Source organism: Opisthocomus hoazin, chromosome 25 (assembly GCF_030867145.1).
Source record: "Opisthocomus hoazin isolate bOpiHoa1 chromosome 25, bOpiHoa1.hap1, whole genome shotgun sequence".
In the NCBI taxonomy this organism is placed as follows: Eukaryota; Metazoa; Chordata; class Aves; order Opisthocomiformes; family Opisthocomidae; genus Opisthocomus; species Opisthocomus hoazin.
Genome location: NC_134438.1, coordinates 5,952,821 through 5,972,802, shown reverse-complemented (window position 1 = coordinate 5,972,802; position 19,982 = coordinate 5,952,821). Strand labels below are relative to the sequence as shown.

Here is a 19,982-nt window from a genome sequence, read left to right as displayed (position 1 = left end):
CTGGGTTGCACTCCCTGGGTCCCACTGTGGCCCTCAGTTTGGGAATTGCTTTCTGAACGCCGGTTGACCCAGCTGCAACGTGCCCAGGACCTCCTGGGATTTGACCCAATGGCTTTCCCAGCTGAAGCAAGGGCTGCTGCTAAGCAGGACACCCAACTTTAATACCTCCAAATCCTGCTCCATACTCTGGACTTTCACCCAGAAGTGTCTGAAATGACCCCTTGCTCTGCAGAGATTGGATTGCTGGGGAAAGACTGGGTGGGACACCTGGGTTCTTTGCTACTGCCTGACCTCTTATCCTTGGGTGCTGTAAATGGTATTGGGAGCTTTAACAATGATAATGAAACCGTGCCAAAAGACTTGCAAGATCCAGAGATGAATGACTTGCTGGAAATGTAAGGCTTTTGGCAGTCAATGAAATTAATGTTTGCATCAAAAAAATACAGGGTTTTCTGACCTCAGGTTTGTTTTGTTCTTTTCAGTCGAGCCAAGCGATACATATGCACAGTTCAGCTCTCACTCCCTGTCCGTTCACTTGCAGATCCTCATAGCGTGGGAAAGACACAAGCTGCCGGCATCCAGTCCGGGGATTTATGCTGCTAATCTGATTAGTGTATGATGGACGTGTCCAGTTGGAAGGAGATGGAGGTGGCACTAGTCAGTTTTGACAACGCTGATCAGATCGTGGAGGATCCCTGTTATTCAAATGACCTCAGCCCCGCCAGCCAGTCACGGAAGGGCCATCCCAGCTGCGCCAACCTCCTCTCCAACTTGAGAATTCTCATCAACAGCGAAAACGCCAACAATGAGACGATTTTCTCCAGGTTCTCCGCTGAGTTCAGTGAGCATCTGGTGGGGGAGAGGGTGGGCATGGATGAGGGGGACCAACGAGTCATCATCAACATCGCTGGGCTGAGGTTTGAGACACGGCTCAAGACCCTCAACCAGTTCCCCGAGACCTTGCTTGGGGACCCAGAAAAGAGGATGCGTTACTTCGACTCCATGAGGAATGAATACTTCTTTGATAGGAACAGGCCCAGTTTTGATGGGATCTTGTACTATTACCAGTCCGGTGGGAAAATACGGCGCCCGGCCAACGTCCCCATCGACGTCTTTGCTGATGAAATCACCTTCTATGAGCTGGGTGATGAAGCCATGGACCAGTTTAGAGAGGATGAAGGGTTCATCAAGGACCCTGAGACCCTCTTACCAACCAATGATTTTCATCGGCAATTCTGGCTGCTCTTCGAGTACCCTGAGAGCTCCAGTGCGGCCAGGGGTGTAGCTTTGGTCTCCGTCCTGGTCATTGTCATCTCTATTATCATCTTCTGCATGGAGACCCTGCCGGAGTTCAGGGAGGAGAGGGAGTTTAAGTCCACCCAGGAGCTTTCTAAGAATCTGACAGACACCTTGCTAGCCCACAGCACCTTCACAGACCCTTTCTTTGTCATAGAGACAGCTTGCATCATCTGGTTCTCCTTTGAGCTGTTCGTCCGGTTCATCGTGTGCCCCAGCAAGACCGAGTTCTTCAGGAACATCATGAACATTATCGACATTGTGTCCATCATCCCCTACTTTGTGACGCTCACCACGGAGCTGATCCAGCAAAGCGAACTCAACGGGCAGCAGAACATGTCCTTGGCCATCCTGCGGATCATCCGGCTGGTCAGGGTCTTCCGTATCTTCAAGCTCTCCCGGCACTCCAAGGGGTTGCAGATCCTGGGGCAGACTCTCAAGGCTAGCATGCGGGAGCTGGGCCTGCTCATCTTCTTCCTCTTCATTGGTGTCATTCTCTTCTCCAGTGCTGTCTACTTTGCAGAAGTGGATGAGCCACAGTCCCATTTCTCCAGCATCCCTGACGGCTTCTGGTGGGCCGTGGTCACGATGACAACCGTTGGCTATGGAGATATGTGTCCCACCACTTTGGGTGGGAAGATCGTGGGGACTCTGTGCGCCATTGCAGGAGTGTTGACCATTGCGCTGCCTGTCCCTGTCATTGTCTCGAACTTCAACTATTTCTACCACAGGGAAACAGAGAACGAAGAGAAGCAAATTCTACCCGGGGAGGTGGAGCGAATCCTCACCAGCGTGGTGACGGGGAACGGCAGCATGGAGTCGCTCAATAAGACCAATGGGGGTTACCCTCGAGACAAGGCCAAAAAATGATGGTCGAGGCCACGATGGGACTGGGCACTGTCAGGTGGGATTGGCTGGGTAAGGTACAAAACATCTGCATGCTATGATTTTTTTTTTTTTTAAACCAAATATGCTGCTGCTTTTTTTTTTTCTAGACATTTTTTCAATCTATGATTTCCTGTGGCTGTTAAAATAAATACCATCTTTCTTATCTCTATGCCCTGCCCATCAGTCTGTTTTTTATTATTTGATGCTCATCTGCTTGACATTTATCTCCTCTGTCCGTGGCGTCAGAGCGGACTTCCCCCTATACAGAGGTTTCCCCCATTTATTGGAGGGACAAAAAAGGGCAAAATGACGTGAAATGCTTTGCTCAGTAGTATCCAGCTGTCCAGGGGTGAAGATGGGTCCAGCTCCCCGCTTTTCTTAATCCATTTTAAACGATTCCTCCCTACCCACCACTCAGGATCTGAGGGCCTGACTACTTCCCAGAGCTGGGTTTAAGAAAAAAGCTGGCAAAAAAAAATTCAAGTTATATTTTTAGCTGGCTGAGTTCCCTGCTCTGCCTGCCCAATAAATTTTCTTGGCACAGCAGGGCGGGCAGTGGTGGATGGAACCAAGCCACCAGGTGAGGGGATTAGGAGGAGAGGGATGGTGACCAGTCACAGTGGCATGGCCACCAAAAAAGGTCCAGGGCATGGTGGCTCAACACCTACTGGGGTTTCTGGAGGTAAACTGAGCTCTGACAGAGGGAAGGGGGTTTCTCCTGCAACAAATGCTCTGCTCGGGCATTGTTTGGTGTTCAGATGCCCTTGGGGACGAGCCACCGTGACCTTGTAGCTTTTATTGTCCCTTCTGCTGCTGCAAATGGGGCACAGAGTGATGAGGGCTGACGTCTCCTGACAGCTCGGCTTCCCTGTGTGAAAAGACACTTCTGGCTTCCTAAATCATGCAAATTTCCCTTGGCGCTTTTGAGGGGAGAAACCAGCAACAGATCATTTTGCCGCTCTCTCGAATGCCAGCAGGTTTTCTTCCGACAGAAACATTTTGTTCCAGCTTCACTGTTTCTCTTGGCTTTTTTGGATGTTTCTGCCTGCGTTAAAACCACAGTTTCTCACGCAGTGTCTACACATCCGCTTTTATACCCCACATCTGTTACACTTGGTGTCTCATCTCCAAAAGGCTCCACACGATCGTTACGCAACGTGCCAGCATCTCTGCCTTGCAATTTCATTCGGAAAGGAGCGGTAAAAGATGGATTTTTTTGTTGTTGTTGTTGTTGTTTATTCCTGATCTGATGGATGATGTGAGTCTGGGTGCGCTGGGATGTTCTCAGCGGCAGAAATCCCGCATCCTGCCAGCTCTGCTTCACAGCTTGTGCTGGCTTTGGTCTGAGGAGTTGTTATTTTGGTTTTGGGGTCTTTTTGTGGGCTGTCTTCCTGCAGTGAGGTCGTTTGCACCCCAGGGAGATGGATCTGGCTCATGACCAGCACAGCTCCTTCAGGAGAGGTTTTTCCCTCTGGCACAAATCCCCCTTTTTGCCTGCTCTCCCTGGTTTCTTCCCATCCCTCTCCCATCCTCTTCCTCACCCCATCCCTTGTAACTCCCAGACCATCATCCCTGACAGGAGCAGGAGCTGTGAGACATTTAATCTCCCACTGTGTTCAAGTTCTCATCATCTGTGGGGACAGCTGGAGAGCAGCACCCTGAGACATCCCCAGCTCTTCTCCATTCACCCATCAATTCTCTCCAGCACCTCTCCCATGTCACTATTTTTATTTCCCAGTAGGTTCTTTCTCATTTTCCTCTGGAAACCTTGAACTTTTTACATTCTTTTCTTTTTTTAGCACGCCCTCCCCCCAAACTTCACTCCCAGCCTGTCAAAGCTGAAGCACTTTCAGTGTTTATTCCTCAGAAAGTCACCATGAGAAACCCTGGTGAGGAGGTTTGGGCTGGGAAATATTCAGCCTATGTGCTCGCTGTGAGCGCATCTTCACGGCTCCTGCTCCCTTAGCACACAGGGATCAAAATGGTGCTGGGATGGATGGATGGATGGATGGATGGATGGATGGATGGATGGATGGATGGTTGATTGTATGGAAGGATGAACAACCTGATTCTTATTAGCTTGTAAACTTTATTCTCAAATAAAATAATAAATGCTTCAAAGTCTAGCATGCAGAAAATATTGTTTATTTGGACTCAACTTTTTGTTCTTGGATTTGTGCTGCTCCACGGGAGCTGGTCCCCAGCTGGGAATCATGTGTGGGGGTGGAGGCATGTGACATTATAGATCTCCAGGTCTGTGACCTGAGGACAAACTCTGCAGGGGTTTCCCCAGCACTTGGCGTACATCATCTGTTGCAGGAAGCTAGGTCGGAGGGGATTCCCTAATTTATGCTATGAGGACGGGGTCAGAGGCGTTTAGCCTCTGAGGAACAATAGCTGATTTCCAACTTAACCTAAAGGGAAGAGGAGGAAAAGCAGGCTATGAATACCCAATGTCAACACTCGGCTGGTGCTTGATAAAAACCTGCCAGAAAACCCATTTTCCCATACAATTTGCAGCTTAGTACCTTCCCAAATATAAGCCCAAAGCTCAAAGCTCAATGAAATCCATAAAAGGCTCTTATTAACTGTACTATTCTTGAGTCAAGCCTTAATGAGCCAATCTGTCATGTCCTTTAGCATGCAGACTGAATTCCCACTTGAAATTTTGCACTGCCACAGAAAAAAAAGCTAAAAAGAAGACAAGAAACCTCTTTGCTGTATCAGGAAGGTGTCCTGGCTGCTTTTTGTCCCCGGACCAAGTTGGAACTTGTAGCCACATGTGAAATATTTGTCAGCTGGAAGCATCTTCCTCCTCCTTTGAGCTGAAATTTCCAAGCAAGCCCTGGAGCATCCTTTTACCACCAGGCAGACATCTCCGCGCTTCCCCGGTGGGCAGGAGGACAGTTTTGGCACCGCAGCCACGAGGTGGCACTCCAGGATAGACATTTCCCTGGATGTAGCCAGTCCCCACATGTGTCTACCCCTCTCTAATTCATGCTCGGGAGCTTTGAGCTGGTTTATTTTCTTATTGCATGTGTAAAGGCAGATGTGGGAAGGGATGCTTTGGCCATGGAGGATGCTCTCATGGAGGAAACCCATTGCCAGGGACTCTCAGCATCGATGCAGAAGAAACACGCCAGGAGGGTTTAGAAGCTGTCTCCTGGCACAACATTTGGGCTGTTGGTCCTGCCCGGGACAAGGACATATCTTCCCTTTCCCATCCCACACACCGAAGCACAGCTACCACCCCTGGGTAATCCTGCCAGGCCTTGCCCATGCTGGCAGGGGGTGGTCTACGGGTTGCTGATCATTGGACCCATGGTTCCCTCTGTGTTGGGCTCATTTCTTGTTTCACAGAACAATGAGAAAATTCTGTGATAGAGCTGAGATAAAGTCCCATCCGCCCAAAATTGGGACTTGGGTCCCTCTTGTGCTTGGGCACGAGGGGTTCGCACTCGCTGGGGTTGAGGGACCCAGGGCGGGGTGAGCTTAGGGAGCTGGGAGGGGATAAATCACATTTCCACCATCCCACATCATATACTCCATTCTAGTCAGCTCAAAGAGAGGGCAACTTCTGCACAGTGAGAGGAGAGAAAAATTATTTTCTAATCCTGAATGCCTGGATCTCTCCTTCTGCATCCTTGTTCCCATCAGGTGAGCAATCTCTGGGCCCCGTCGGTGATGGAACCTCATTTATCAATAAATAATGGAAATAGCCCCTTATCCCTCAGCACAGAAGAAATGAAGAAGCAGCAGGGACTCTTGGCTCTCTCTCCTGGCCGCCTGCTGAGCTCTTTCACTGCAGCTGCTTGGGAGGAAAGAGGCAGCCTCCATTTTTCATAGGGTTTTATATGGATGGAGGTAATTTCATTTTCAAAAATGGGAACTGCTGCTTTAAAGGAATGAAACAAAATTAGAGAAGGAATCGTCCTGACCGCTGTGAGGGAAAGTGATCATCAAATAAATATGTTAGGTCTTGGTGGGTTTTTTTGCACAGTAATAAAGACTGTAATTGAGGACCAGCTTGTGTTCCCAGGCTCTTGGTGACCATCTTGTAGCACAGACTGCTTCACTATTGGGAAAGGGGCATTTAGTTGAGATTCTTTACGGGGAAACAACAAAGTGTAACTGGATTGTTCTAAACTATGGAAACTGAAACAAGACATCACCTCTACACACACGCAGCTGTGGATTTGCTTCTGTAAAGCCTCATGATGGGAAGACATGCATTGGGTGAGAGCCATCTCCTGCCCTGCCCTCTTGGGTGGTCCAAGCTACAGCCTCCTGGAGGATTCACTGCCCTGAGATGTCTTTGGGCTATTGGGCACCATGTAGGGCACACGGGGACAAACCTTGAGCCCAGGGATGGGGAGCTACCAGATGAGCCACTGATGGGACATGACTGTGGGTCTGCAGGGATCCGCTCTGAGACGGGCTTTGTCTGAGATGGCGAATTCATCCTCCCCGGATGAAAATTTGGGTTTTCTGGAATCACTCACCTGATGCAGCGCCAGTAAAATAGCAAATATTGACTTCCTAGGGACCTGCCCCTGAGCCCCTACAGGCTATGACGGCAGCTCCAAAAGTCTTTCGTCAAGACTGTGTTGAGCAAATGGTCCTTAGCCACCACAAAGCAGCAAATGTATGACAGCTTCCCAATTCTTACAATTTTATCACAGATAAATGTGCAGCCACCAACTCTGAACCATCAATGCTTTATTCATGTGTGAGGGAGAGATTCCTCGGGGATCTCTTGCTATGTCAAAAAACGTAGTTGTCGCCTGGTTGCATGGTGAAACCACAGCACCATTGGCATCATGGTGGATCTAAATAGCCTTGGCCAGTCCAATGCGGTTGTTGGCCCGGTCAAAGATGCTGTAGTACACCCTGATGAAGACATCTCCCAAGATCCAGAGGTCCCCAGACGTGTTCTGGAAGCTGCTCATGCAAGATCCTTGGTCGTTCTGCATTTGAGAAAGAAAAGGCAAATGGTAAAATGTGGGCTTGCATTGCTCTGGAGGCCCATGGCCAATGATCCCCATCTCCCATGGGAATGGGAGAAGTCAAGGCAACCAGTGCCACTGGGGAATGTAGAAGGACCTTGAGACAGGCTCCTGAAAGTAGGACCAGCTGGTCCTCCCTTACCTGTTCAGTGTAAGCCGAGGCAGACACAGGGTACTGAACCCCATCGATGACAAAGATGACATCAGGCATGCCAGAAATAGAGCTGCAGTTCACGTTGTACTGCGGAGAGCAGAGGAAAGAGGCTCTTAGGTGGGAAACATCATGTTCACAGGGCAGGGAGTAAAGAAGTTTGATTTCACTGGTGTAAACTAGAGACTAGGGGTGTCTCATGGTGATCCCCATTGGATGTATCATAAGAGCAGGGCAGGTTTGCCACGAGCAGAGGTGCAGCCTCCCTGTGCGTGGAAGCAGGCTTGGCGTGGGGCTCAGCAGTGCCAGGCTGCTTCCAGGGCGAGCAGAGCAAGCCATGGATGCTCTTACCTCTCTGTATGTGTCCTGCCTGGCCCCAGCTGCGCTCTGGATGTCACTGATGCTGGAGGGTGGCCCAGCCACGAGGGAAGTGCCGGTGTCGACGATGGCTTGGCACCCACCACTGCATGCGATCTCCTGCCTGTTCACGATGATGCTGGGGGGACAGAGGAAGCACAGGGCCATTAAATAACCAGCTGGATCTTAGTCATGTTTTTGAACTTTTTTTTACAAGAGTTAAAGCTGGGTAACCCACAGTGCTGCCCTTGAGCCTTTTGCTTCTTGGAGGTTGCAGTGCCAGCTGGTATCAGTGCCTCTACTGCACACACGGGCACCGAAGCGCTGAACACAGCCCAGCAGTTGGGACCCAACCAAGCCCAGCAAAGTAGTTTTTGGCTCTTAATTTGGCTCTGCTCATCACCAGAGATGCCCCCAAGAGCACAGGCTTTGTGCAGAGAAGAACTAGGCTGTGTCCCAGGCACAAAGCATCCCCGTTTTGAGTAGCAATTACCAAAGTAATTGGTGATTGGCCCCTTAACCTTCTGCATCCCACAGCCGTGGGGTTTTACATGCCTGTGGAAAGACTCTGATGTCGATGCATCCAAGGTCTCTTTAGAAACAAAGATAGACCAGCAGAGCTGGTTACCTGTCCATGGAGATCTGCCAGTAACCTTGGTAAGAGACAGAGATCCAGTTGATGCAGCCGGTGAAATAAGACTCATCGATTCCCCCGAAGATGACCACACTCCCTGTTGTCTCACTAGATGACGCAGAAAAGAAAAACAGTGAAGGGTTTGCTACGTGGCTTCAGTGCAGGTAGCTTAAAATAGCAGGGCTGTGTGTCCTGAGGGGTGAGATGCTGCTTGCGATGCCACACTCGCATCCTCTCCCCTCCTCATTACAGAGCATCAGTGAGGCAGTGGTATGACAGCAGTGTGTGCCAGCTCCTTTGGACCCATAAGAAGGGAGCCGTGGTGGAAGCACGTGGCTGGAAACTAGAGAGGTTTCCCCACAAGCAGTAAGCTCCCCAGTGAGTCTGGTGGCCACCTGCTACGAGCCCCTCAGCTTTTGCATCTCATGACACAGAGACAACAGCCAGACAGTGGAGGAGCTGGAGCCACCAGCAAATGCAATGAGATGCATGAGATGCATCTGCTACCTTCCCCAGCCCTTGAGATCCACACGGCTTACCGGGACAGATAGACCGAAAAGAGGTTCTCCTCCAGCAAGCTCTCATTCACCAACTTATCAAACACCGGCGTGATCCCATCAGCCGCCAGATTTGGGTAGCCCAAACCCAGGATCCCATCAAATTGGACATGGACAAAGAATGGGCCAGGCTCGGTGGTGCTCAAACCAAAGAGCTGGTTGGTGTCCACCAGAGATGCAACCTAGGGACAAGGAGGATGCTGTAAGATCTGGATCAGGCATTGCAATATTGATGTTAATCCGGTGGAGAAGGCACAGAGAACCTCCACTGGAAATGCCATCATGACACTCACGGTGACGGTGTCAGAGCCCACGATGCCCTCCATGTCGCCGGTGCCATACTGAATCGACAAGATCTGCCCCGTGCTTTTGTAGGTGGAGGACTGCGACGGGTTAAACATCCGATGATTTTTTAGAAGTGGGAAAATCAGAAATGAAGACTTTCAGCAAGGCTGAGCCGTCAGGGAAGCGTGGGAGGAAGAACCCTGCTGAATTGCTCTTTAGACCTGCCATTTATTATCCTGCTTTCAGGAACAATTTAGCTGTGAGCATTTGCTGTACATCTTTGCCCCTCCGCCAGCAACCAAGGATCCACAGGAAATCCCATCACCCACTTTGGACAGATGGGGAAACTGAGGCACTGCACGCTAAGCACATCACCCTGTGGAGTACAGCACTGAGCAGGTCCTACACCCCAAATACTCATCTCTCCAGTGCATTTCACAGATGCTATGGACTCAGCACCACAGGTTCAGCTCGTTGCACTGGCTAGGTGGTCCCCAGTCCCTGGCAATGCCACCCCAATCTTTGGGCTCAGTCGTGCAGTTATGAGCCCAGGACGTGCTGCTGGACCCAGCTCTGCCGAAACAGGGAGCCCTGCCTGCCCCTACTTACGGCAAGCCAGGCTGGTGCAGGAGACAGAGGGAACCCAGAGGTTGGAGGAGCCGGTGTCGAAGACCACGGTGAAGTCCTGTGGTGGGGTGCCAATGGAGATGGTCCCATAGTACTCCATCTGTGGGGCAGCAGGACCAAGGGTTGCCTTTAAGGCAGGAAACCAAACCTGGAGCTTCCCCGGGCTCACAACCTTCATGGTCTCCTTCTAGCAGAGCTTCTGGGGCGGGACATGCCAGTGTCCTGGCTATGTCGAGGGCCACCATCATGGGCAGGAAGGGGTGATGGATGTGAGCTGTGAACGCTTTGGGGTAAAAGGATCCAGGTTTGGTCCATGCTCAGCACAGACACGGGGACGGGTGTCCCACAAACCACCCCCGGGCTGCACCGCTGGGGGACAAAGCCAGTACTCACGTCAAGGGTGTTCAGCAGGGGCTCAGTGGCCACTTTGGTCCCCTTGGGAAAAGTATGAGGGAATTTGGTGCCGATGTCGTAGCGGTGACGTTGGAAGAAGCGGTGCAACAAACCCTTCTCCCTGAGGACCTCTCTCACCTTCTTCCCCCTTTCCAGGGGCAGCCTGGCACAAGCACCAAGGAAAAAATAAGTTAGACATGATTTTGCAGCATTTGACCCCTTCAATATTGGTGCTGATCCCACAGCAGAAGCACAGCGGACTCCCCCAAAACCGAGTCAGGGGGATTTCTGGGAAACCTCAAAGCACCTCTAGAAACCAGCCCCTCCATCAGGCACCAGCACCGTCTCCACACCCCTGCAGCAGCTTTCCCAGCCCTCACCTCCGCTTCTCAAAGCTATTCAAAGGCTCTGAGTGCTCATCCCCCCCCTTCCTTCACCCTGACTTGGGTGGCCCGCGAGAGTGACGCTGCCGTGACCGACATGGTGACACCCTGGGAGAGGGCAGAGGCAGCGCAGAGAAGCACGAGGAACCGCATCGTGCCGGGGCTGCCAGGGCAAACGCCCGGTGGTTTATACAGCCCCTGCTCACCCCCTCTGCGGTGCCAAGAGCGGCCGGGACCGTCGCTGTGCCATGTCCCCCCAGCGGGCACCCGGCCAAGCAGGTGGCACCTAGGGACCGAAGGACACGGCAAACATCGGCTAACAGCGAGATGTCACCTGGCAAGGTGGGGCGATGACCCCACCGTGCTGAGCATGATACCCAACCCCGGACCCGATGCTCCCCCCGTCTCCAAACCCTCCACCCTTTAGCACCCCAATTCCATCATCACGACCAAGCGCTGCCTGTTTGCGGGCATCGCTTCGGCTTTTCGCTTTGGTGTCCATTGCAAGTAGCAGTGGGACCCCTCCCACCCATTTAAGGGTGTTTCTCCCCAGCCGGGCCGGGAAGGGGCCCCGTTAGGTGCCGATGTGCGTGTACAGCCCAGGGAGGTGGGCGTGTGGGGTATACGCACGTACTGACCCTCCAGTGCCTGCAATTATCTGCAAAAACCAATTAGTACAGTGGGATGCAAACAGGCTGCGGGAAAGGTGACCCCCGCAGCACGCTGACCCCTCTCAGCGTGGTTTGCCCAGCAATACGGGGACCATTAAAACAGAATTAAAACTCCTAACGCGTGCCTCCGTATCGCCCGCAGCGATAATGGCTCCAGGCATCAGCTCGCCTTTCGCAGCTCGCAGAGAGGAGCGTGCGAGGGCCGCGGTGGGCGAAGGACACGGGGCGATGCTGAGGCATGGGGTGAGGGTCCTGGAGTCCGCTCCGTGCTGCTTTTATTTGAGCAGAGTGTCCCAAGCCACTACACCCCCTGCCCCCAGACCCCCAAAACTTGGGGGCAGATGCTGGTGTCACAGCTGGAGATTTGGGTGCTCGGATGACAGCATGGAAAGCCCACGGACCCTTTTTTCTGTGTTTATTGTCTGAATTTCCTGTCGGAGCGGTTTAGAGCGGCTGCTGCGGGCAGAGCCGCTCCATCCCCGCACCGCAGGGACGGTCCCCTCCACTGCGGGGGGAAGGTGGGTTGCTGCGATGGGGCCGGCTCTTGCAGTGGAATAAAGCAGGAGTTAATAATGGTTTCTTTCAGCACAGGGCTGGGAGCCAGCTGAAATTGTCCCATTGATCTGTACAGGAGCGGGAAGGGGCTGGGGTGGTCAAAAAGGCAACGAGGCACAGCACCGTTCTGTCTTGGTGAGTCCAAAGCCTTCAGGACAAAGCACAGAAACACTTTGGGACCAGAAACCTCTCTCTTAGCCAAAAAAATAATAAAAATAAATAAATAAAAATAATAAAATTATATAAAAATTTGAAAAATATGTTAGAATATATAATAAAGATATAGGAATGATTATATTATTGTTATAATATCAGTGTAGTATATATTTAATATTAGTATAGTATTTATTATATGATATATGATGTGTGGTATAACAACAAATCAAACAATAAAAACTAATATAAATTGCATATCATCTATATTAACATATAATATGAATGTACAAAGCTCACGAAGGCCAGTCTCAACCCTGCCCTTAGCTAAGCAGCTTCTCAAGGGCTGCTGTCCCTCTCCAAGCCGGGGGGCACCGCAGGCTGCTGCAGACAGAAGTGAGGGGTGGGGTCTGTGCCAGGGGTGAACATACACGCAATTATTCGAGTTGTTGAATATTCAGACCCAGGAGCACCACCGGCAAGCGGCGCTGGGTTTGTGACACCCCGGCCTTGTCCCAGTCACGTCCCAGTTGGGCCCCAGCCATGTCCCAGTTGGGTCCCATCCCATGCAGGCTTCTGCAGCCGGGCACGGTTCAGCTTGGAGCCAGGACATTAAACAGCCAGGGGGGAAACGCACGTGCGGGAGGACGAGAGGGGCACTTGGCACGGGGGCAAAGCAGCTCACGGGACGCAAACAGCCCCCGGTGCTCCCGATGACGAGGTTGTGTTGACTTTTCCCCCCCGGCCCCGCGGCAGGACGTGAGCTTTGGCTTCGCTCCTTGTGTTTTTCCCCCTGCACGGGGATTGCCACCTCTAGGGAAAAAAAGAAAAAACAAAACCGATGAGATTTGCTAGGTTTCACTCCCCTGAATGCACTTTGAAAGCAGCTTAAAAGTGTTTTTTCTGCTACACTGCAGGTAAAACCACGCAGGGACCCGGCCCTGGCGAGAGCGCGGGAGAGGGGAGCACGGACAGGGACCCACACGCCCCTACCCTGGGCTACCCATGACTTCTGCAACTTGCAATTTTAAACCAAAAAGAAGCACCGGCTCTTGCAATGGAGGTGTCCCTCTATAAAATGATGCCGAAATCGAGTGATTTCCCACCAAATTCCCACCCCCTGCCGTTCAAAGCCACCGGGAGATGGGTAATTCCCACCAGGCAGTGCTGCCCCGGGGCCCGGCCAGTCCCCCCGAAACGGGAACTGCAGACGGCAAGAAGTTGTTTGATTGTTTTATGTCTTTTTTGTTGTTGTTCTTTCTGTGGGAGAAAATAATTTGCAAGATTTCCCACTGGGAGATGTCCAACAATTAACTAAAAAAAACCCAGAATACCAGCCCTTCCTGCACATTCCCAAGCTGTGGGAAGGGCAGAAGCAGCAAATAACTTAAGGCAGTTTAATAAAAGAAACCCAAACCATGAAAATGCATATTTTTTAACACTGTTATGAAATATTGTGCTTTTTCCCTGACTTTTTCCCCCCCTCTGTATTGCTATGGGACCCCATTCTGGGCCCTTCTGCCGTGGTCCCCAGTGCCACCGGGTCTCACAGACTCACCTGCCTGGGCAGATGCAGCATCCCCACTGCAAGATTCTTCTCTTGGAAAAACAATGTGAAAATTCTGATGTGTAAAAAAAACCTAAATAAAATCAACCCAGTCGTTGCAACGCTTTATTTTCACCAGATTTACAATAATTGGGGGGGGGGGAAACACACATGTGTGGGAAGCTTTCACTCAGCATCAAATGCCAAATCTGAATGGCTTCACTCTCCATGATTGCACAGCGTCTGCCACGGCCGTACGTCTGCTGGCCTTTGGGGTCTTTAGGAATAGAAACAGTTGCTGCTCTAGCACCAAAATCCACCAAAACCCACCAAAATCCATCAAAACTCACCAAAATCCACCAAACCCCACCAAAAAGGGAGAGCCCACAGCATTGGGGTTGGGAGGGAGCAGCCCTGAGCACACGCGTTCAAACCCCCAAAGCAAGCTTTGCCTTCGAGCACTGCTTCTGCTTGAAAGGAAAGCAACCAGGATCGGGTGTTTTGCTGTAAATGCTGATTATTCTTCTTTTAATTTCTTTCCTTTATTTCTCTTTGTTAATTACTGCTGGGGGTTGCCGTAGGACGCAGGAGGGAAGCTCAAGTGACACGCGATTTTTCCACTAAGAGGGGAACTGAAAGCACGTGTCTGAGAGACCTTTTAGCACATTTAATTCTCTTTAATATCCCATTCTCCACTCAAATTCAACTGACATAAGGAGAGGCTCCCAAACCTCACCTGGTGCCAGAACCCCAGGCAGATGCTGAGGCTGGAAAACATTTTCCTGCGTCCCAAAGACCCACGTCTGGCACAACGCGGCTCCAGCCAGCCCCGCGTCAGCCTCTGCCAAGCACACTGCGCTGCTCAAACTTTGTGGAAAACCATTCCTTCACTCCCCACAGCTGCTTGATACCGATTTCTTTTAATTGCCTGCTCAATCAGATCATCCGTCACCAGCCTGGAGAAAAAACAGGCTGATGAGACACAACTGGGCGATATCACCATGGGAATTATTGTTACAGAACTGGTTTATTCTGTTGGAATTGCAGGGAAACTGCTAAAACTCCCCACAAAAGGAAGTTTCTGCCCCTCTGATTTTTGTCTTTCCTTGTCCATGACCGAAAAGTGTGAAAATAATTGAAGCCAGGTCTCTGCAGCCCCCTTCGCCACTGGGCTCGGCCCTGCAAACGCTCTGGCAGCTGAAATGACGCTGCTCAGCTTCACAGCCCAGATTTGATGGACACAAACCGCGGGAGGCACAGAGCACGTAACATCGAGCTGAGAGCAACACTGCCTGCCTTGGAAAAGCACTTTTAAAGTCACCTGGCCCTATGCAGGCACCCGATGGCCATGGGAGAGGGCAAGAAACGGGCACTGGGGGCTCACAGGTGGAAAGCTGGGAGCAGCGCGCTAAAAATCAATGTTCTTGAAGTCGACGGAGCAGCGGTAGCGGCCGTCGAGGAACCTGGAGCAGCTGAAGTTGGGCAAACACGGGCAGGTGTGGTGCTGGCGCTTCCCGAAGAAAGGGACCTGCGGAGAGACATGGCAGAGACGAGGGCGTCAGGGCCAAAAAAATATCATCAAGTGGGATCAAAGCGCTGAGAAAATCCCTGGCTCTTCTCAGGGGTTTAATAGGGATATTCCTGGAATGAATTTTTGATCCCTGTGAAGCCCTGCGCTGCGTCCTCATCGCTCAATCTTGCTCCCACCGCGCCAAATCAATACGGGAGCGCGGGGTGGGACGCTGGCCCCGAGGCCGGGACGCTGCCGCTAAATCCTCACGGAGGAGGGATTGCGGCAGCCTCGCGCTTCGGGCTAATCCCAGCGCGCCGGGGTTGCTCATCGGACAGAAATCACGGCGCTGGGGCGGCTCGGTGGCATTAACTGGGCTTCTCCTCGCCTGAAAGAGCGTTTACGGCTCGGTTTGGAGCAGCGCGGTGTGTGCTTTGCTTTTAAAGTGGATGAGCCGGGCAGCTCGGTCCCAGCTCTGAGCCGAGGTCTGCAGCACCCACGGGGCACCCCGAGGATTTAGGGTGGCAGGGAGATGCTCGAAGCACTTCAGAGGCTGAAACCAGCCGCACCGCGCCAGCTCGGGGACGCTCATCCCAGCTGCGCCCCAGCCCCACCACCATTGACCCCCTGCTCCCCATCCCTGGGGGGGTTCATGGGGGCTTTTCCCCCAAGCGAGGAGCTCGGTGCCCTCTGCCCGCTCCTCGCCCCCCCCCTCCCCGCCCCAGCGGGCACCCCCGGGCCAGTACCTTGTGACTGAAGGGGTGGCACTCGTCCCCCTCCTGCCCCAGGGGGGTACACATCCGCAGCCCCCGCAGCCAGAGGCTGACGGCGCAGCAGGTCCCGCTGCCGCACTGCGGGTCCCGCTCGCAGGCCTGCGGAGAGGGATGGGGGGGTTAGTGCCTGTCCTGCTCGGACCCAGTCCTCCCCCCCGGCAGCTGCTGCAGTTTGGGGTTAGTACGAGAAGGACGTCGGGAATGCTGCTGGTTTCGGTTGTTGCTAGGAAATCAAGGACTTTTCCCAGTTTCCCAGTTTCAGCCAACGAGCCCGGGTGCAGGAGCTGCCAATGGAAATATTCCATTCCACAGACATCACACTCAGTTTAGGAATGGGGGTTGGCCGGGGTGGGAGGCGAGAATAATTTCTTCTCGTTTCCGTGAGTTCAAACCCGCTCTTTGCCGGGAGGGTGAACTTTTCTGGGAGTTTAGCCTTTTTCGGGAGTTTAGCCTTTTCCCTAAGTTTTGTGAAATTCGTTTTCCGAGTTCCGCAGTCGCTGCTCGGGGACTGGTTGCAAATCGCTCATCGGGTGGTGAGAAAAATCATATCTAGTTTGTTTTGACTATTCATTATTATCATTATTCTTATCATTATTAGTATTTACTTTGTTGTACAAGGGTGTAACCCCTTACTGGGATTCAAGGGACATGGGTTTGTTGTTCCCAGCTCTCCCGCTTTGGGTTACGCTGGGGAGGTTTTGGGCCACGGGTTGGATTGGGGGTGCTGGGGGTCTGCAGGATGAAAGGGGCAATCCCTCGTGCACGCGGTGATGGGAAGGGCAGAGGAAAAGTTTGTAGCTGCCCAACTGAAAAGCATCATCGGTGCCAAGTCAGAGCGGCGGCGTTGGGGCCAGCGCAGCCACCACGTCGACTCGCTGTCCGGATTCTCCATCGCCCGCCTGCGCCTGTAAAACCTGCTAAATAATGCAAACGCCCAGCGCTGGTTTTTGTTAGCAGGGAGCAGAGTAACGCCAACATCTCAGCCTCTCCCACTCAAGGCAGGTGTAAAATGGGAAACGGTCACCTCTCCCCGCCCCGGGGTGGGGAAACTGAGGCACGGATGTAAATGCTGCACTGGCTCACCACCACACCTGAAAGCCCACAAGGATGTCGAGGAGACGTGGCCGAAGGCACCTCGAGCACCAAGCAGGTCCCATTTTGCCCCCCGGGCTGTGCTGACCATCACTGGAGCAGCTCATCGCACCCTCGACCCCTTCTCTGACCCATTTTCCAGACGTGGGGGTGGTGGCACAAGAAGAACCAGTGGGGCTCACCCAGCCCCGCCAGGGTCACCCCCTCCTTGGGGCACCTCTCTGCCAGGAGCTCCCAGCCACGACCACGTCGCTCGTACAGATGAAGAGCTGCGGAAATCGCAACTGGGGAAAAAAACACGAGGGCAAAGGACAGAGCATAATTTTGGGGTGCAGCTCTCTCGCAGCGGGGGGAAAAAAAGGGGATTTTGCAGAGTCTTCCCTTTCCTGAAGGGAACCTGATTCTCCTCGAACATCCAAAGCACCTCGTAACACCCAAATACTGTTAAAAAATAGCTCTCAGCAAGGATGGACCCTCGCCTGCAAACTTGCCGGGGGGCAGATGGGGGCTGCAGGCAACTGGGAGCTGCACATCCAACCTCTTCGCTCTGGTTATTCCAAACGAGTCGTTTAAGCCCTGGGAATAATTTCAAGAGCTGCTGGGTCTCTTTGGCCCTGGCCAGAGGTTGCTCCCCCCGACCTGGCTTTGTAGCTCCGGGGATATGTGGGGGTTGGGGAGATCCAGGCGAAAAAATGACGGGCTTGAAAGAAATCGGTCTGACTACAAGGGGTGGCTGGGAAAAGAGGAGCCAAGAGCCAGCTGAAGTCAACCACAAAATTTCCATCGGTTGGGAAAAGCCGGGAGCCAAAGAGGCAGTCGGGACGCAAACGCTTCATCTTGGTTTTAAATAGAAGATGTTTCACTGCCAGGGGTAGAAGTGGGGGATTTCAGCCAAGCCTGGCTTTGCTAAAACCAGCATCCTGACTCCCGAAACACCACAAAAGCCCGGATTCTGTCCCCAAAACCCGCTGCTCCTCTTGCTTTTAGCATCCAACTTGGTCCAGCACCGAGCTCTCGGACACGCCAAGCCCCAAAAGCCCATAAAGACAGCAGGGTAAGGATCGTACCTCTCCTTTTCATTCCAACATTCCCCCCTCTTTTAATCATTTCTCTGAATTTGGGAGGGAGAAAGACAATCCGGGGTGCTTGAGCCCTTGTCCCGGTTGGGAACGTGCTCTGGGGGAAGCCCATGAAGATATATTCTTTTTTCCCCTGCTGGAAAACTTCCTAAAATCCCCCCATTTCCCTGCATGTCGGGTCTGACTGGGTGCTGAGGAGAGAAGCAGAAAGAGCAGCTCACCGGCGCGACTTTACACGCACGTGGGCTGGGGCCGACTGCAGGAACAGCACCCACGCAGCGAAGAAACAGGTAATAAATCGGGGGGGGGGAAAAACCAAACCAAAGCAAACAGTGAAAGGCACCAATTCCTGCCTTCTTTCCCAAAAGAATAATAAAAATCCCTGTCCCGGGTGGGGGTGGGATGGGCACTTACCCCGGTGATGATAGCGCAGGGGCAGGGGGTGATGAGCAGGAGCAAGCAGAGGGTGAGCAGGAGCCGGCCCATGGTGCCGGGGCGGGAGCTGTCTCCCCAGGTCCGAGCAGCCCCGTGCCTCAAGCCCTATATAACCCCTTCCAGCTCCGCCACCGCGGGCTTTTTTCCTTCCCCCGATGATCTCAGTGTAAGCAGATGAGACCTGAATTTCTAATGGTTTAAAAGAAATATTAATAAAGCACCGAGGAAGGGAAAGAAAACCCCACCTCTCCCACCCGCAGCCACGTCCCAGCGTTGTTTTTCAGCGAAGCCAACACAGCTGGATGTTCCAAGTACACCTCGATACCCATATTTATCCCTGACGGGTGTACTTAAGAATTGAATTAAGAATTTGTGATTATTTAGCTAAAAGAAAGCACAAGAATAAAGTTACCCTGCTACTTCCCAGCTCGTAAGAGCACAGTGCGTAATAACGTGGCTCTGTGATAAATATCCTGTAGAAACAGAGCCTCGGCTGCTTTTATTTGTGAGAATAAAAGAAGGCAGAGAGCGAATAACGCCTTTTTCAGCAACGAGGGTGTGTTTCTATTTGAACTTAATGTGTAAATATGTTGATTTATGGTTTGTATATCCCCTATATCTCCAATTGCATTTGGTGCATCTCCTGGAAGTACAAGGGAATAAGACATGGGGTTGCTAAAGTTACTAAAAATGCAGGAAAAGATGGAATTATTGGCTTCTTTTTTAATTCGTACCTCCCGGGAGCATGCAAGGGACAACACCCCGATGTGCTCAGGGACGGGGAGCCTCGACGAGAAGATCCACCAGCCCCCACAGTCGCATCTGTCGGGTGAGAGAGGAGCAAGAAATCTCTGCAGCCTCTGCGATGCGATGTCCCCACGGAGCTGGAGTCGTTCGTCACCCACCATCTCATCCCATGCAGCCCCTTTGGAAGCCCAGCACTAAAACACAACAATAATTAAAGATTTAAATACCCTTATGTTGCCAATGCAGGGTCCTGGGCTCCCACGGTCCAGCCTGGGCTTGGCCAGGACTCCGCGGACCGAGCTCCAGCACCCACAGCTGTGCTGGCCAGGGCCATGCAAGCAGAGAGCATGGCCGGGACCCTTTGCACAACAAGGGCAGGAAATAAAACTTCAATTTCTTTTCCCCAAAAATAAAGTTGGGTTTTCAATTCTGACCCAGTGAGATGGATTTTTCCAGCCCCGGATCACTAGGTACCATCACCGTGGCGTCAGGGCTCCTCTCCAGCATTATGAATTCAGTCCCTTCTGGCTTTTCCCACTGAGGAACAAACATCCCTGGGCCTGATTTTGGAGCTGCTCCCTGCCAGACCTGGTCGGCGGGGGCAAATCGGGGACCGGGAACAGCCCGGGGGGCTCAGCCCCAGGGGGAAACACGGCCCAAGGTGATGGGCTGGGATTTGAAATAAGGGTTTGATCAGAGCCATGTGGTTTAATCGGACTTTTCTCTTGAATTCCTTTTGCAGAGTATCAGTCTGGTGCTAAATCGTCTATTTAATTAGTTAAAAATAGCCCCGGCATTTCCCTGCCCGGAGCCCAGCGCCTCTTTTGATGTGGCAGCTGTTCTG

At 52.3% G+C, this 19,982-nt stretch overlaps 3 protein-coding genes across 3 annotated transcripts; 1 reads left to right on the top strand and 2 right to left on the bottom strand.

Moving 5' to 3' along the window:
* The first annotated feature begins 615 nt into the window (after positions 1–615).
* Positions 616–2,166, top strand: KCNA10 (potassium voltage-gated channel subfamily A member 10). The gene has a single exon (XM_009933029.2). The coding sequence runs from the start codon at positions 616–618 to the stop codon at positions 2,164–2,166; it is 1,551 nt and encodes a 516-aa protein (XP_009931331.1).
* Positions 2,167–7,013: 4,847 nt separating this feature from the next.
* On the bottom strand, positions 7,014–10,730 carry LOC104328056 (embryonic pepsinogen). The gene is made up of 9 exons (XM_075442839.1): positions 10,675–10,730; positions 10,195–10,357; positions 9,784–9,901; positions 9,183–9,301; positions 8,872–9,071; positions 8,327–8,440; positions 7,693–7,837; positions 7,333–7,431; positions 7,014–7,151 (listed from the first exon to the last, which is right to left on the bottom strand). Exons 1-9 carry the CDS (start codon positions 10,728–10,730, stop codon positions 7,014–7,016), a joined length of 1,152 nt encoding a protein of 383 aa, XP_075298954.1.
* Positions 10,731–13,837: 3,107 nt separating this feature from the next.
* PROK1 (prokineticin 1) lies at positions 13,838–18,445 on the bottom strand. The gene is made up of 3 exons (XM_075442844.1): positions 18,371–18,445; positions 15,759–15,884; positions 13,838–15,030 (listed from the first exon to the last, which is right to left on the bottom strand). The coding sequence occupies exons 1-3, from the start codon at positions 18,440–18,442 to the stop codon at positions 14,911–14,913; spliced, it is 318 nt and encodes a 105-aa protein (XP_075298959.1). The 5' UTR covers positions 18,443–18,445; the 3' UTR covers positions 13,838–14,910.
* Between the last annotated feature and the right edge of the window lie 1,537 nt (positions 18,446–19,982).

Coding starts and splice junctions, on each gene's coding strand:
- LOC104328056 (XM_075442839.1), bottom strand. CDS start 10,730: ATGCGGTTCCTCGTGCTTCTCTGCGCTGCCTCTGCCCTCTCCCAGGGT. Junction 9,902..10,194: donor CCCTGCTGAACACCCTTGAC/GTGAGTACTGGC, acceptor GCTGCCCCACAG/ATGGAGTACTATGGGACCAT. Junction 9,302..9,783: donor CTGCACCAGCCTGGCTTGCC/GTAAGTAGGGGC, acceptor TCCCACTTCTAA/AAAATCATCGGATGTTTAAC.
- KCNA10 (XM_009933029.2), top strand. CDS start 616: ATGATGGACGTGTCCAGTTGGAAGGAGATGGAGGTGGCACTAGTCAGT.
- PROK1 (XM_075442844.1), bottom strand. CDS start 18,442: ATGGGCCGGCTCCTGCTCACCCTCTGCTTGCTCCTGCTCATCACCCCC. Junction 15,885..18,370: donor CCTGCGCTATCATCACCGGG/GTAAGTGCCCAT, acceptor CCCTCTCCGCAG/GCCTGCGAGCGGGACCCGCA. Junction 15,031..15,758: donor GCCACCCCTTCAGTCACAAG/GTACTGGCCCGG, acceptor GTCTCTCCGCAG/GTCCCTTTCTTCGGGAAGCG.